General features: G+C 33.1%; 1 protein-coding gene across 10 annotated transcripts in view; it reads right to left on the bottom strand.

The window, feature by feature from the left end:
• The window catches only part of BBX (BBX high mobility group box domain containing), a 358,834-nt gene that overhangs the window by 44,262 nt on the left and 296,461 nt on the right, over positions 1-18,111 (bottom strand). For all 10 annotated transcript variants that reach the window (XM_051985230.1, XM_051985235.1, XM_051985229.1 and 7 more), the window contains 2 exons: positions 2,300-3,305; positions 824-962 (listed from right to left, as the gene is read on the bottom strand). In XM_051985230.1, the coding sequence (XP_051841190.1) occupies positions 824-962; positions 2,300-3,305 (1,145 nt within the window). The remainder of the gene's footprint in view (positions 1-823; positions 963-2,299; positions 3,306-18,111) is intronic.

The raw sequence follows: 18,111 nt of genomic DNA, 5'->3' as shown, positions 1-18,111 counted from the left end.
AAATCTATATTTACATCTATACATTAGATGTAGATATATGTTTAATACAATTATATATCTATATACAATAATATATAATTATCAGTGGTGCAATGGAAAGAGATTAATAGCTGGAAGACCTGGGATCTTTCTTCTGCTGTTAACTACCTATGTGATTCTGGGTAACTTTTAACTTTTCTGGACCTTAGTTTCCTCAAATGTTAAATGAGGATATTGAATTAGATGACCTCAAATATTCATTCCAACTCTTACATCTTAAGCACCATTTTCCATAAAACTTTGAGTAACAACTTGGGTTCATACTGCCTCTTCCTCCGTTCATTTTCCTCAGTTGTCTTCTACAAAACACATTTTGGTAACCCTTTTTTACATTGTTGTTTCATTGTTTCATACACAATAACTATGTTAAACTAAACTGAATATCTCCTACTGAACTACTATTTTCTTATCTCTCCAGTAAGAATGTAGACTTTTTACAAGGATGGAGAATATCATATGCTTCTTCTGTATCACCTTTTTTGTGTGATAAAATGTAAGAAAAATAGAAAGAGCTCAATTATACTAGGAATTACTATCAAATGGCTAAGATGCTCCAAAAGCTGGAAGTCAAGCTAATCATTTGATGGTTTTGACTAAGATGAGTTTCTACAGAAATGATGATGGTGTGCAAATCTGAGAGATTTTTTTTGGATTAGGAAACTAGCATGTGAAAAGAATATTTTTGAATATACAGGATTGATTTTGCTTATCATGAAATTTCCACTATGCTGTACACAGGTGTGCTCAAGTATAGCAAATGTAGACCCAAGTATAACTAACTTACCCAAGGACAAACTCTTCCTTTGGCTTTGGTCTTTTTAGTTTTTTACTCCCACTAGTCCCACACTGGGTAAATGACCAATTTTCTTCATGCCAACACCCTTCATGATCAGAGGAGCTACCTTTTCCTGAGCTTCTTTTCCCTATGAAAATAAAATAGAACAGGTTTCATGTGGCTATCTTGAGGGCAGAAAAGCACTGTATCAACCTCACTAATAATCTATGTGTTAATCTAGTTTAATTTAAATTACCTTGGATGTAAACAAGACAGATTTCTTTGTAAATGATCCATGCTATTCCATAACTAAGAGAATAAGTAACATACTTACCTAGTATCTTTTGAATCTCTTTTGTTATGTATGTTAAATGAGAAGGAAATGGAAGACTCTTAAGAGTGAATTGAGCATGTTGTAAAAAATTACCCTGGCATGAGTTCTATCAATAAAAAGTTATTTTAAAAAAAAAAAAAAGAGTGAATTGAGCAATAACAACATTTTTCTTATTCAGGATTTTTAAACATCTGAGAACTATTTTATTTTTAGCACTGCTATTTCTGGCTTTTTTACAATTCTCTTTTGAGCCCATATATTCACTCCCTGGCACTCTGTTTCAAAGTCCATCATACTAATGAGTTCATGTTTCTTTTCACTCAAGCCTTTGACATATATCCTTAACCATGTAAACAGAATTATTAAAATCAAATCAGAATAACATTATACAAGATAGAACACAATGCAATACACTTAGGAAGTACTTAATATGCTCATTGGTTGAATTTTAAAAAATGAAGATGCAGTGTTACATAGAGTCTAGATTCATTCTATATAAAATATTGTATTTTTTAAAGTGTCTTACTCCACCTATAGCTTTGATTCTGTCATAAAATAATGCAGGGTATATATTTTCCTCAAAGAATTAGTAGTTAGCTTTAAGTTATGATCCCATCAAACAGATCAGCATAATACAATAATTTCTTTGGATCAGTTTTAATTATTTCCTACCATTAAAAAAAGTAACACTTATCTTTGCTTTATCATGTTCTACTTTGTATTAAAGTTACTTATTATTTAAATTCCTTCCTCCCATTAGATTGTAAGCTTTCCTGAGAGCAGAGTGTCATTTTTTTATCTGTTACCTCCTTTTTCATTTAGAATAAAACTAGTATATAGTAATTAACATGCTTTGTGAATTGAAATTTTTTTTTAAAAATCCCTAAATTCAACTAAATTACTAGAATACTAACCTAAGTCTCAATTTTTATAATTTGCCAATCTGCAATAATTTAAAGCTACTAGAGAATTGTGCTCTGGAAATTGACAGCAGCCCAGGAAATGAATGGAAAATGACACCAATCACGGAAAACGTATAATCAAAATGACCGTACCACTGCTGGCCAAGTGAAAACGGCTGCTGTTCTTTCCGTTAGATCTAAAGAAAAGGCTCTGATGCTCTTTTTTCACTTCAGCTCTGCAACACCTACCTCTGTCCACGTTAGCTCGCAGGGAAGTGAGCATGCCCTCTGAGACCAGAGTTTTATAAAGAGCACCTTTGCAAGACCTCTCAGATTTCCTTGAGCCACAGATTTCTATCTTTCTATTACAGTCACTCTCCTCTGTTTTGACCTGTCCTGGCAAGCTCTGCGGTAGAACCTCCTCCGTCGGAGTCAATGGTTCTGCTCTTACACACTCTGGAATCTCTCCGGGAACCTCTTTGTTGGCAGTAATGCTAATGAAATCCAAAGGCTTGGTCTCTTTGGTGGGGTTTGACAGTTTCTCCTTTGACATCTTCTTATCTTTCGACTTGATTTTTTTCTTTGGTGACTTGGTGTCCAGAATGCTTCCCTTCACACTTGAGGATGTGCGAACTTTTTTGCGAGGAGTTTCACCAAGTTTCTCGATGCCCCAGTCTCCTTTTGCAACTGCTTCAATAGTATATATAACACTCTCAATATCAGACTCGGAGGATTGCCTCTTTTTGCAGGTTTTTTTGGGAGTGGACTTTTCATTCCCATGTCGGTCCATTTTGTTCTTCTTCTTTTTCTTTTTTAGCTTCTCTGGTTTGCTTAACCCTAAGGTGTCTTCAATGATCACAGCTTCATGAGAATGGCAAATGGGATCTTTTCTGCTGGGACCATCACTCGTGATTAGCTTACTACTGATGGAAGAAGAAGGATCAATGAAGTGGCTACAGTTTTTATCTTCCCTCAACTCTTCTTTTTTAATCTCTTCACCATCTTCCTTCTTTCCCTCCTTCATTTGGTCCACTTTAATCTCGTCAAAGTTTTTGACACTTGGGCAGTCTTTGACTATTTTTTCATCTGGCTTTTCTAATTCTGTCTTCTGCAACTTTTCTTCTTCTGATTTCTCTTCTTTTATTTCCCTTTCTACTTTTCCCTTCTCAGATTCTTCCATGCTTTTTCCTTCTGATTCTTTTGCTTTTGTCACTTTTGAGTCTTCTACTTTTACTCCTTCTGATGCTAGGCACATCTAAAAAAAAACACAGGAAAAATTATGATTTTTTTTATCATCCATTTCTTAAAATTAATTTTATATTCTATAATGTCTTTTAAAAATGATTTCATGAGAATGAAATGACAAATGATTTCATGATTGGATAAGTTAACTTACTTCTCTCCAAAATATTTGTGATTTTCATCAATAATAGTTCATGGGCAACATGAAATATGCATTCGCTAATATATATATATATATATATATATATATGTATGTATATATATATAGATAGATAGATAGATAGATATAGATATAATTGTATTAACTATCAACTATAAGTTTTAGTATCTAGCTTCAACGGTTATTTCATTTGTCATGCTCTTCTTTGCATCTTTAATAGTAGAATGGAAATAATGATAATATCTACCATCTCGTTGTGATTTCTGGAGTATTATCTAAAAAGTGTTTTTAGTTAATGAAGAAATCCATTATAATAGTTATTCTTATTGATGTAAGAAGTTCAAAAAATGTACTAAATGTAGCTTAGCTAAGCTGTGATTTTCCTACTATGAAACATAGAAGTAATGAATGCAACGTAAAGGCAAACATTCTATTTTTTCCAGCACCCAAATAATTCATGGATTCCAACTTATAGATATTATCTCCAGTAGAAAAGTTAGCAACTTGTTTTCTATACATTCTGACTAATCAAGTCAAAAATATAAAGAGGGCAGTTACACTATGGGAATTTTTGGCATTATTGACATTTTCCGATTTGTAGTCACAACAAAGAGAAAACAGACTGTGAAACTCTAAGTGGAGTGTCATGATGACGAGGGCAGGAAATATCAGTAAACTTATTTAAAATATGAATGAAATTTCTTCTCATGGAAAGCTTTCAGATTTTGTATGTGATGACCGCGTTTAGCACCCAGAGTATTTTAAAATCAGCCGGAGTCAGGAAGTCAGGATAAGGAAAATCCTTGATCTTGATTCTTTGTGGAGGTGAAGGGGAATGATAATACAAAGTGAGAGCAATCGCAACACGAATGCAGCCAGCAATGCCTCTGGCTCTCACACACTCCACCCATCAAATCCTCCACACAATCTCCTATACAACAAATCAAACTTGCACAGGGAGTGGGCAGGGCCATTCTTTCTCCAAGCATATATTAATAGAGTGTTATCCAATTGCTAATTAGCCTCAAGTGCTCAAGACCTCAGTGCATTTGCTCCATTGTAAAAATTTATAGAATGTAGTTTTTCTTTTTTTTTTTTTAAATGGACAATCTATAAATTAAAAATGAACTATTAGGCCAAATCTCTCCCTGCCTTTTCCATGCCTATAGGCTATAGGATTCTAAACTTCACATATCTTTCTATATCATTCATTCTCATATCCATCCATCTCCTTCCCTCCTACCTCCCCATCCCCTCACTCTCACTGGCTTTCTTAGCCTCTGTCTAAAAACATATTCAGTTCTCCCTTATTCTATCAATCCCTCTTCCTCCAAATTAAAAAACAAAACCAAAAACAACCTGTATTTTAAAACTGTTAATATCTCATTCCTCTAGGTTCTCACCTCTTTCCTCTCTTTCAGTATACTTAAATGGGCCATTCTAGATTTACTGACTCTTTCCTCACTGTCAACTTATTACTCAGCAACTTCTTCCAACTTTTCTCTTCAAGATCATAAATAACCCGCTTACTACTGAATCCATTGGCTCTCTTCTTCCCAAATCTCTATCTTCTTTAATTTTTATAGAGGATATTATTAAATGTGCACTCCAATAATTTTTTTCTTTCGGTAATTCCTTAACTTTCTCCTTTTCCTCAACATGGGCCCTTTCCATTATCTCTTTATATTTTCTCTCTACATAGGTGCTTTGATACTTAATTATCATTTCCATGTAGATGATTTCCACATCTAATCCCTACTCCCAGTTTCTTACTCTATCCCATGGTATTACCTGAATCAAACATTTACAACTACTTGTGGGAATTCTACACCTACTTATTCTGTTGTCATCTCAAATTCACGTATCCAATACTAAATTCAGTACTTTTTTCTATAAAAATCACTTTTTTGAACTTCTCTAATATCTTTAATGGGACCACCATCATTCCAGACACATAAGCTCAAAACGGAGATTTTTAAAAATCTTCCCTCTGCCTAATCCAATGGCAGGGATCCCTAGTCCCTGGCTGGCTTGCCAAAACTGTGATGGTTAATTAATAATAACCAAGGAAACAATCCAAGCAATATGATGTATTGGCAAAATAAGAATAATAAACGGGTCAGTGGACTTCCCACTCAGTCCAAAGATCTTGAATACAGAATGAGACAGATTTTTTATATATCAAAAACAATCAAATAAAACCAATTAATTTTAAGAAAATAATTAAGCATGATAAAAAATGAAGTAATTTCATTTTTAATTGGAAGAAATTATAAGGACTTTTCAAATTGGGAGGAAAACAAATAGGTTTCAGACCCTTTCTTCTCCCAGAACCAAAAAATGCTGATCTACTTACATTTGTGAAACAATGGATGGTTTATATAATCTAGTTTCCCACAGATAATTTGCAGAAAAACAGCAAGATGGAGAATAATACATGCAGCAGCAAATGATGGCATCAGTGTTCATGAGATAAGACTCTAACTGATTCTTTTTATTCCCATATCAAACTAGCACCTTCACTCCATTTCATCAATTCTTCCTTCCTTTCCCACTCTGAAGTAACTCATTTCAGGACCTTTTCATTACTTGTTTGGATTATTTTAATAATTTCTTGGGCAGTACAGGGTACAGAATGCCTGATTTGAAGTCAGGAAGATTCATCTTACTAGCTGTGTGACCCTGACATATCATTTAAACTTATTTGCCTCAGTATCCTCTATTGTAAAAGAACTGGAGAAGGAAATGACAAACTACTCCAGTATTTCTGTCAAGAAAACCCCCAAATGGGGTCATAAAGAATTAGATACACACACACACACACACACACACACACACACACACACACACACACACACACACAAAAAAAAAGAATTAGACACAACTGAAAAATGATTGAATGACACACACACACACACACACACACACACACATCTTAACTGGCTTTCCTGGCTTCTTTCTCTTTCCTCTCCAATCTATTCTCAAACTTGGAGGGCATGTGAAGAAATGGAAAAATTATGTTTTAATACTATCTCAGCTATTGGTTTCAAAATAAATTGCAAATTGGAGAAACAGGAAAAAGGAAATTCAGGATTCACTAAAAAAGTCCTAAGTTTTTTAATGGAAGATAAAGGTTCCAAAAGGCAAGAATTAAAAACCATACATTCCAGGAATACAAGATGTACTATTCAAAAATATATATATATATATTTGGGAACTGGCCCAGACATACTGAGCTTAGAGTAAAAACAGCTAATAGTCCAATAGTATGCAGTAATGTGTAAAGATGGGGTGGTGTAAAATACAGAAAATCAAATTAGATAGATACCAGATTTTTAGAGAATCTGAAAATTAAGAGGTCTAACATTTTATCCTAGAAAAAAAAAAGAGGTCTTTAATGATTTTGAAGGAAGGTTTTTATTATGTGGTCAGAATTGTATACTAGGTATCCTATTTTGACAATTTCTTTTACTTCTTAAAATTTGATTCCTTTAGTTTTTAATGGCACTTACTCTCGCCTCAATTTTGTAAACATATGGAGGGTAGATTGAAAATGTATGGGAGCAGGGAGATTAACAGGCAATTATTGTAATAGTCATAATGCTTTCTAGAGGCAAAAGATAGAGTGCTGGGCCTAGAATTAGGAAGAACTGAATTCTAATCCAGCTTCAGATACTTACCAGTTTTTAAGACCCTGGGGAAATCAGTCAATCTCTGTCTGCCTTGGTTTACTTAATTGAAAATAGAACCACAAATAGCACTTATTTTTTCCCCAAGACTGAAATGAAGATTAAATGAGAAAATAAAGAACTTAGCACAATTCCTGGAACAAAATATGTCCTTAATAAATGCTTGTTTCTTTTCTTCCTTTTAAAGCCTAAGATTCTACAATGATTAAGATATCCTAATATAAAATTTTCAGTGGCTTCCCACTAACTAACCCTAACATCACATACATATATATATATATATATATATATATATATATACACACACACCCACATACATACATGAAACCCTCTTCTTTTTTTATCTGTCTGCCTCAGTTTCCTCAGCTATAAAATTGAGATTATAATAGCACCTCTTTCTCAAAGTGGTTATAAGGATCAAATTAAATAACATGCCAAAGTACTATACAACTGCCAGCCATTATGTTATTAAATACAGAGAGACATAAAGGTGCCAGATTATTATGAATCTTAAATGTCAAGTAAAAGAGTTTGAACTTTATTCAGCAAGCAATAGGCAATCATTGAAGGATATTGAATAATTATATAACACAACTAAATCTATGAAGAAGGAAAATGAAACTGGAAATGCTATAGATGATGATTTGACAAGCAGAGACTAGAAGAATTGTTCCTAGGCTATAGCATGAAACCACATGAGTAGCAACAAGATCTTTTTCTAGGTGTAATTTAAAGAGCACTAGATTTAGAATAAGAGGATATGAAGTCAAAATGTTACTTTCTTAACCCAAACTGTTATGGAAACTTAGATCAATGAAACTTTCAAAGCCTTCCTTTCCTATTCTTTAAAATAAAGGTGTTTAAGTTTGAAAAACTTTTTTTGTCATTTAAAATATTCTTTTTTTATTTTCAACACATATGCATGGATAATATTTTCAACATTGATCCTTGAAAACCTTGTGTTGCAAATTTTCTCCTCCTTCCCCCACCCCTCCCCTAAATGGCAAGCAATCCAATATATGTTATACATGTTAAAATGTATGTTAAATTCAATATGTGTAAACATACTTAAATAATTCTCTAACTGAACAAGAAAAATCAGATCCAAAAAATAAAGAAAATGAGAAAGAAAATAAAATTCAAACAAAAAAAAAAAGAGTGAAAATACTATGTTGTGATCCATACTTAGTCCCCACACTCCTCTCTCTGGGTATAGATGGTTCTCTTCAACATAAGATCATTGGAACTGGCCTGAATCATCTCATTGTTGACCAAAGACATGTCCATCAGAATTGATCATTGTATAATCTTGTTGTTGCTATGTACAATGATCACCTAGTTCTGTCATTTCACTTAGCATCAGTTCATATAAGTCTCTCCAGATCTCTGAAATCAATCTTGCTGATTGTTCCTTATAGAGTAATAATATTTCATATAAGTTTGAAAAATTTAAGAATTCCGATCAATGCAATGACCAATCATAGTTCCAGAGTGTTGATGATTTAATTACCCACACCTCCTGACAGAGAGGTGATATATTCAGGATGCAGAATAAGAGATTACTTGTGGAAATGGCAATATGGTAATCTGTTTGGTTTGATATGCATAATGGGTGCAAAGGTTTTCTTTGTTCTCCAATAGGAGGAAGAAGGAAGAGGTAAAAAAATAGATGTTAAGTAAAAAATAATGAAATTTAATTTAAAAAATTAAATGAAGGAGTTGTGTTAAATGTTGTTTAATGTTCCTTCCACCTCTGAAACTCATAATCCTTTTTAAATTATAAAATTTACAATTGACAAGAATATAAGAAATTCAGTTATAGTTATTTTATACGTAGTCTTTGATCCCACATTAGATGGAAAGCTCCCTGAGGCCAGAGTCTTATTTCTAATTTGTATTCCCTAATACTAAGTATACTGCCTTGCATATAGTTAGTGTTTTAATAAATGCTTATTGTACTCTCTGAATTTTGAATTGGTAACTTTTGTATATTTTGTATACGGAGTTAAAGGAATATATGTAACATACATATATATAAACTTATCTATGTGTATAAACATATACATATATGTGTATAATACAAAACTATGTTGTATGTAAAATATCAGTAAAAAGATTTATAAACACAGAACCTAAAGAAAACTTTCTGGCTTTCAACTATCAGTTCTGGGATAGCCTTTCAATGCACAGTTACAAAAAACCCTTCACTGCAGAGGCAGTATTTATGAAATGTTTTTAACAGTAAGGCAATGACAGCTTGCATCCATTCAGGTGCATCTGAGCAAGTCCAATAGTACTTTGTAAACTTTAGACTCTGTTCAAATAATTCAAAATGATTATTTTCATCACTACTGAATTGTAGCCTAGCTATGAATAAAGTGAAATAAATGTAGACAGTCACATTGGGGATTTATTCTGGGAAATGGTATAATGTTGCCAGCGTGGGTAATTGGACAAAACACCAGATGTGGTTTAATTTAATCATTTTGGGTTCTAAATACATAAAAGCTTCTCACCACTGGATAACATTTAATACTAAATAACATCACATTCTGCATATATATATATATAATATATATATATATAGAGAGAGAGAGAGAGAGAGAGAGAGAGAAAGAGAGAATGACGCTACTATAAGCAAAATAGAAAAATCTGGTGAAATAGAGAAAATTTTTAAAAATTACTAATAAAAAAGTTCAAAAAATCATTATTAATAAAGTCCAAAGAACCATAAAATGTTAAGAGTTTTAAGAAAGTCTCCAAGATCAGTCAGACCTATCTGTCTCTCCTACTGTGGGAATATCTTCTATAATAACCATGGCAATCTCTCTACTTCAAAGAAACCTTGATATTCTTTTGAGATAATCAGTTTTGAGATAATCAGTCTACTGCTGGACAATTCCATTTGGCAGAGAGTACTTTCTTTTATCAATATGAAATCTACCACATGTACTGTCAACCCATTAGTCTTCGAATTCTCTGCAGCAACAACAAAATGACAATACAATCCTTCCATAAAGACCTTCAAATACTTGAAAAAAAACATTTTATGTTGTCCTCAAGTCTTGTTTTCCCCAAGCCAACATTCTCAGTTCTCAACAATTGTTCCTATGCTATGACTTCTAGATCTCTCCCTCTGGTTGTGCAGTTGTGCAGTTTGGGATATTGAATCAGGAAGACCTGGATTCAATCAAACCCAGATTCAGGCATTTATTTATCCCAGGCAAGCCACTTAACCTGTCTCCCTCTGTTTCCTCAGCTATAAAAGCAGTGATAATATTAGCAACTATAGAAACAATATTGGTAAAGTACTTTGCAAATCTTAAAGTTCACATAATTATGAATTATTATATATTTATTATAATAAACACTATTAATAATAATAATCATCCTTCTCCAATCTTTTCCACATGAACTACTCTCTCAGATTGGTCTCTTCTATTCTTAACTGATGTAAATGATTTTTCCAAACTAAATGTAAGACTTTCCATTTATTCTTGTTATCCCTCAATATTCTATTTGGTTTACTCTCACAACATATGATCAATTTGATGATTTTTTAAATACACACTGATCCTATTTTTCAACAAATTATCTTCTTTTAACAGCTTTGTAACAACTATAAATTTGATATACATAATTTGAATGTCTTTATCCAAGTTATTAATTTTTTAAATATTGAATGGACAGACAAGGACAGAGTCCACTGGCATGTAACTACGGAATTTTTTTGCAAGTTGAAGTTGTTTCACTAATCAAACTTTGGATATGGCTGTACAATTATGAATTCAGAGCACTATAAATTTAGAGCAAGATATAAACCTAGAACTAATGAGTCCAATGTCTTCATTCTTCTGATGAAGAAACAGAGGTTCAAAGAATTTGTGACTTAGTCAAAGTTACAGTGAAAAGGCAAAGTTGCATATGGGATCAAGGTTCTCTTTTGCATACACTTCTTCCTTTCTTTTTTTTTTTTAACTGAAATTTATGATTTAGTCAATATCATACATTCTAAAAACTAAAATTCCTCTTCAATCGTATCTTTTTTTCAAAGTATTCAAGAAATTTATATTTCTGGGAATTTTTTTATATCTCTTTTTTCTAAAGTTTGGATTACAAGTTCCTTTTTATTATGGACTATAAGATCACAGTCATTTTATCCCAAAGTTACTATCATTTCCTATTGCATCTCCAAATACATCCTCTTGTTGACCAGAATATATCCAAAGTAGTAGTTTTCTACAGTGCCTTCTCTCTTATTAAAAAAAATAAAATTTTCAAGAACTTGTTTGTGTTGTGATTTTCACAAAATTATGCTTTAAATCAAAGTTTTGAAAGCTGAAATCTGTTCTCGCCCTCCTCCTACAACCCCCTGTCACCATGATAGATTATTTCTATGTCAGTAGGTTAGGAGAGAATCATCCATATCTTCTACTTGGCTGAGCAGTCTATAGTATGTTCTCATTGGCAGCAGTTCTATCCATCTTTCCTTTAATCATCAACCAAAAACTCTTCACTAAACTGCCCTAATAGGTTAATGATTCCATTATAGATATAAATCTATGCAAGGTATAACATTCTACCCTATTCCTATAATAGATCTACAGACATACCTTATTTTATTTTACTTAACTTTATTATGCTTTGCACATGTATGTTTAAATAAATAGAATGTTTATAGCAACTCTACATTAAACAAGTCTATTAATAGCATTTTTTTCAATAACACATGCTCTCTTCATGTTTCTGTGTCACATTTTGATAATTCATACAATATTTCAAACTTTTTCATTATTATCCCATCTGTTACGGTGCTGTCTGATCACTGATCTTTAATGTTCCTAGTGTAACTGTTTTCAGGCACTCATATACAAGGGTGAACTTATTAAATGCCGTCTATTCTCATTGTTCCACCTATCATGGAGCTGTTTCTCCATCTATCTTCCTCTTCACTGAGATACAACAATATTGAAGAATATTATGTAAACTTAGTTTATTAAGCAGCACTAGGGTTTGAGAGGACTGACTCCAATTTTGAGAGAGGTTCTATGTGAGTAAAGGCAATTAAACACATTACATAGTACAGAGAAATCTTTCGTGAAATAGTCAATTGATGTGGCCAACTTCATTTGTTATCTTATTTTAAAAATAGAAATTGCCACAGCCACCCCACTCTTCCATAACCACCACCCTGATCAGTCAGCAGATAGCAACATCAAGGTAAAGCCATCCACCAAAAAAATTTTATGACTCACTAAAGATTCTAATAATGGTTAGCATCTGTAGCAACAAAGTATTTTAATTAAGGTATGTATATTTTTAGACATAATACAATTGTACACTTAATAGCATAGTATAAATATAACTAGATCCTTTACTTTATCCACTGCACCATCTAGTTAAAATAGAGAGCATTTAAGTGCTTACCATATATGTGTCAGGCACTGTGCTAAACTCTAATGAGACATAAAAAAAAAGCAAGCAAGACAATTCCTCCCCTCAAGGAACTCATATTCTAATAGTAATTAATAAGTTTGCAACTCTAATTGGAGTGGTCTGGAACTGAACCCACACTATGTTCAAAGTATGACTGTATTTCTTTCAAACACTGTATATCCTAACTTGAATATAATGGTTAAGTTATTGACATTAATTATATAGGTAAGTAGGGTAGGGAATAGGAATGGCTTACCGCTGAGTATTGTTTTAGTCAGTAGTTTTTCAGCTGGGTCTGACCATTTTGTGACACCATTTGGGGTTTTCTTGGCAAAGATATTGGACTAATTTGCTATTTCCTTCTTCAGCTCATTTTACAGATGAGAAAACTGAGGCAAGCAGGGTTACACAACTATTAAGTTATTAATGCTGGATTTGAACTCTGGTCTTCCTGACTCCAAGCCTGGTGCTCTATCCATTGTACTACCTAGCTGCCCTGTATCTGAGCTGGTACCAAAAGGATCCTCCTTCTCTAGGTCATATCGCAGTCCACCTGGAGCCAAACAGGACCCTTATTATTAACCCACCTGGCGAAAAGGAAATCCAAATTTCTGCTTCATTACAATGCTTAAGGTCACTCCCCCTTTCTTACAGCTGGTGGGCAGATTCTTTCAACCTGCTAGTCAGAAAAGTGAGTTCCTAAAGAACTAAGACCCTCCTCTTTTTCTCTAGTTCTTAACCGAGTATGGAACACAGTAAATGTACCTTTTCATTCATTATCTTTGCAAGTTTTGGTACAACACTCATGAGAACAACATGTGTCTTGTATTCAGGTTTTAAATTCACCTTATTGATTACCCATAATCTATGCATTAATTATCCATAATCTATGCATTGATTCATACAGACTTGCTATTATTTCCCAATACCTCCCTCTCTGTGAGTTTCCTGGTTGTTTTTCCTTCAGCATGTTGGTTATACCTCATTCTTAGTTTATGCTTCTATCGAGACCATATTCCTTCCTCTCAAATTTCAGTTTAAATCCCAATTTGTCAAATCTCCTATCAGATGTTCTTCCTAGGTTTCGTGAAATGCACTCTGTCTCTTGCCAAGAGTCCATCATTCTGGCATTTGGTTAAGCCACAGCCAAGAAAACCAAATCCTTTAATACCATCTAGGCAGCCAGCTGCTTCTTTTTCATTTCCTCTGTTCTCTTCCAAATTGGTGACCTTTTGCTTGAAGCAAGGAAACTACTCATTACCTGTAACTTAAAATTTTCAGGTTTTCTCTTTTTGTTACTACAAATTTCAGTTATTAGAGAGATGATACAAAGTTATTGGGTTTTTCCCCTGTGTCATTTATTTTTTATTTATACTTATTAATTACTATTAGAATATGAGTTCCTTGAGGGGAGGAATTGTCTTGCTTGCTTTTTTTTTATGTCTCAGAGTTTATCACAGTGCCTGACACATATATGGTAAGTACTTAAATGCTCTTTATTTAAACTAGATGGTGCAGTGGATAAAGTAAAGGATTCACGTGGAACCTAGTTCAAACCCAGCTTCAGTCACTTATTAGCTATGTAACCTTAGGCAAAGTCACTTAAGGCTGTTTGCCTCAGTTCTTCTGTAAAATGAGCTGGGGAACAAAATGACATATCACTCCAGTGTCTTTGCCAAGGAAATCCCAAATTGGGTCATAGTCAGACATGATTAAAGCCACTGAACAATAATATCTATCCACCTATCTGTCTGCCTGTATTTGTCTCTTTGGTTAGCTAGCTATTTGGAATTAATTTAATGATATAAAATTAATACTATGCTATTTTACATATGAAGTACCATTTACTCCTTACAATAACTCTGGATATACATATTCTACATGTCACTGATCTCATTTTTCAACTGGGGAAATACAACTTTGGAGATGTTAAAAGACCTGCCCATTCTTACTATCAAGAGGGACTCCAAATGCAACATTCTTTTGTTTACACTACTTACTATTTGTGAGTCTTGAGTTGATCTCTCAATCCTGCATATCCTCTGGGAAAATCATATGTATTTCCATTAGCTATACCAGGTATACATCTATCACCCTACCCTTAAAGTAGGGTCTTGCCTTTTTCTTCCGGGAGCTGTAAATGATCTTCCTTCATTGATAAAATTACCCTTCATAATAATGTTCCTATAAAATCTCACAATCCAAAAATCATACTCTAATTCCACTGAAATCATAGTAAGCTCTTAATAAATGCTCTTTCTATACCTATCTAGTTAATTAGCTAGAATTAATTAAGGTTTACAATGCACTTCATATACAATAACTCACTGATCCTTAAAATAACCTGATGAAATACATATTATAGATGTCATTTGTCTCAATTTTCAACTGGAGAAACAAGTTCTGAGATGTCAGGAGTTTAATCCATTTTAGCTATCAAGAGAGACCTAAATATAACTTTCTTCTGGCTATACCACATTGCCAATATGTATTCAGTTAGGAAGTATCTCATGCCTAAGAGTGTTAATTATTTCACTTTTATGGGGAAAAATGTAATTACCAATAATTTGGTGGGAATCAAGGGAATGAGTATTCATACTATATAAGATGCACCTAAAATGTGAAAAACATGCAGTTATTGTTTCTGATAAAAATAAAAGGAATAAAATCACACTGTGTAAAATAATGGAGGAACATATACTGTCAATCTAGTCAAACTACCTCAGGTAGAAAGTGGGCTTAGGTAAGGCTTTGAAGCAGAGAATGCATTTTTATTTATTTATACACACACACACACACACACACACAAGCAGAAAATGTAATACACACACACACACACCCTTCCATATCATATATACACATACACACATACCTGTGTATGTAAATGTATCTATGAATATAATACGATATGTTATATATAGTATATATTTTATATATGCATATATTCATGTATGTATATATGTGTGTACATATGTGTATATGTATTACACACATATATTTATGGATTCATGCTAGGAAAAGGTTAATTTAACACTTCTATAAACAACAATGCTAATTAGAACTGTGCTCTCCTCTGCCTCTTAGGCTGGCAATCACCACATGGAGCTACTCCTCCCAATTGCAGCAGTGGTAATTAATCACCAGAATTTTAATTTTACCTCTGCCAAGTGAAATAACATGGATGCTTCAAAAGGCTTTGTTCAACTAGAAGGGACTGAACGTGATATATGGAGAAATCTAAATCCCCTCCCTTCTTCTAAAGGAAAAAACAAAAGTCAGCCTATGGATTCCAGGATATATGTTCTATAAGAAGCTATTCCCACCAAAATGATTCAGCAAATGAGATATGAAATCAGTGTGAGAAAAGAATGTGCTTAGAGCCTGAGTTCATGTACCAAATGACAAATGGTTTATGCTTCTATTTCCATGGCAAGTGTTATTACAGCTACACCTGAGTCTCAGAGTTTATGTTTACTCGGACCTCATTTAGGTGACTGTAATAAACTTGTGCTGAACCATCCTTTAATCTCAGTATTTAAGACAGTTTCAAATTTAGTTCCCTTCCACAAATGTTAAGAGGGCCAATTCATTCCTTTTATGTGGGCAGCTTTAAAATACTGAGTGCAATGATAAGGGAAAATAATTAATCATGTGTATTAGATAGAGGCAGCCCCAAAGAATTCAAAACCATTTAGCTAATGGTAACACAGGCAAGTAAGCCCCAAGTATGTGCTGGATAATTCGTTCCCAAAGAGTATTCCCCCTATTCATTCTTTCTTTTAGCAATTTTAATTTTTTTTAATTTTAATAATCACCAACCAAGACAAATAACCAAATAAACATGCCAAATAAGGAATAAAACTTACATGTATCCTTTTATATTTAAGAGGAAATAGCCAAATTCACAACAAATAAAGGGATGTGCTTGCTTACCATCTCTTTTTTCATATTCTTCAATAGTCAATATGTACAAGCACACTGGGCTTGAAATCAGGAAGACTGTGTTCAAATCTGGTCTCAGACACTTACTAGCTATGTCTTAAGCAAGTCATGTTGCCTATTGTTTGCCTCAGTTTCCCCATCTCCCTGGAGAAGGAAATGGCAAACTCTAGGATCTTTGCCCGGAAAAGCCCAAATGGGGTCATAAAGAGCTGGACCACTGAAAATATCAAACAATAGTTGATATGCATACCATTTTGGTTCATCTCGATATCGTTTTCCAACACTTTGATCAGGTTACATATTAGACAAGTAGGAGACTTAGTGACAGAATACTGAACTTGGGAGTTCAATTCTTTCTTTAGACATTTACTGGTTGTGTGATCCTGGACAAATCTTTTAATTTTTTCAAACAAATTTTGCCCCCATTGTTATGACTTTCTATCTTTCTTTTATATTGTTGTCTTTTTTTTTTGGCAATACCATAATGATAGATTAAGATATTATAACTTATTCATCCATTTTCCAATTGATATTCTTAAAGGTGGTTTCTAATTCTTTATTAATTACAAAAACATCCAGATATCTTTTAATAGTTTTTATGGGTGTAAGTTCTTTTTAAACTTTTCACAAAATTGTTTGGATTAAAACTTGATAATGGCAAGATATGTTATTCTTCCTATATACATAATTAATATGTGCTCTCAAAATATGTGTAAGAGTTGAAAGTCCCAGTAATAATGTGTCCGGTTGTCTTTTTCCATACATGCCCACAGATATCACATTTATTCATTTTTCCTGTTTTTGATATTTTAGTTTTAATTTATTCATACCACCAGCACTTAGCAAAGTTTGGCACTTAGTATAAGTCTAATAGATGATTTTCAATTAATTCCTCCCTTCATTTTTTCACAGAGTGGTAGTTGAGGGTCAACTTGATTTGCATTAGGGAATTTAAGAATCCCTTCATGTGATTATTCAGGCTTTTTCCCCTCTTCCGAAAAATTAATTTGATTTGATGATTTAGCAATTGCTCCATTTAGGGACTGTGCTTTTGTTTTAGATGCACACACACACATACACACACACACACACACACATTTATACATCCAACTGTGTGTATGTGCATGTGCATGCATACATAGACATATATTTTTAGTTAAAAAAAATTTAGTGGTTGTTGTTGATTGTTTATGTTTAATTCTTTGTGACCCAATTTGGGGTTTTCTTGGTAAAGATACTGGAGTGATTTTCCATTTCTTTCTCCAGCTCATTTTATAGATGAGGAAACTGAGGTAGGCAAACAGGGTTAAGACACTTGACTGGAATCACACAAATACTAAGTATCTGAGACTTGGTTTAAACTCAGGTTGCAGCTAACACTGTGCCATCTAATTGTGTTATGTAGTGTGTGTGTGTGTACACATGTAAGACTTTAGATTCTTACCTTATATATATATATATATATCAATAAACACCTAATATAAATATATAAATACATATATATTATGTATATATGTGTACGTATGCATATAAATGCATATACATGTAAAATGTTAGATTAGGTACTTACCTAATATATACTACAAATATTT

This window comes from Antechinus flavipes, chromosome 3 (genome assembly GCF_016432865.1).
Source record: "Antechinus flavipes isolate AdamAnt ecotype Samford, QLD, Australia chromosome 3, AdamAnt_v2, whole genome shotgun sequence".
NCBI lineage: Eukaryota > Metazoa > Chordata > Mammalia > Dasyuromorphia > Dasyuridae > Antechinus > Antechinus flavipes.
This window is presented reverse-complemented; position numbering and strand designations above follow the sequence as displayed.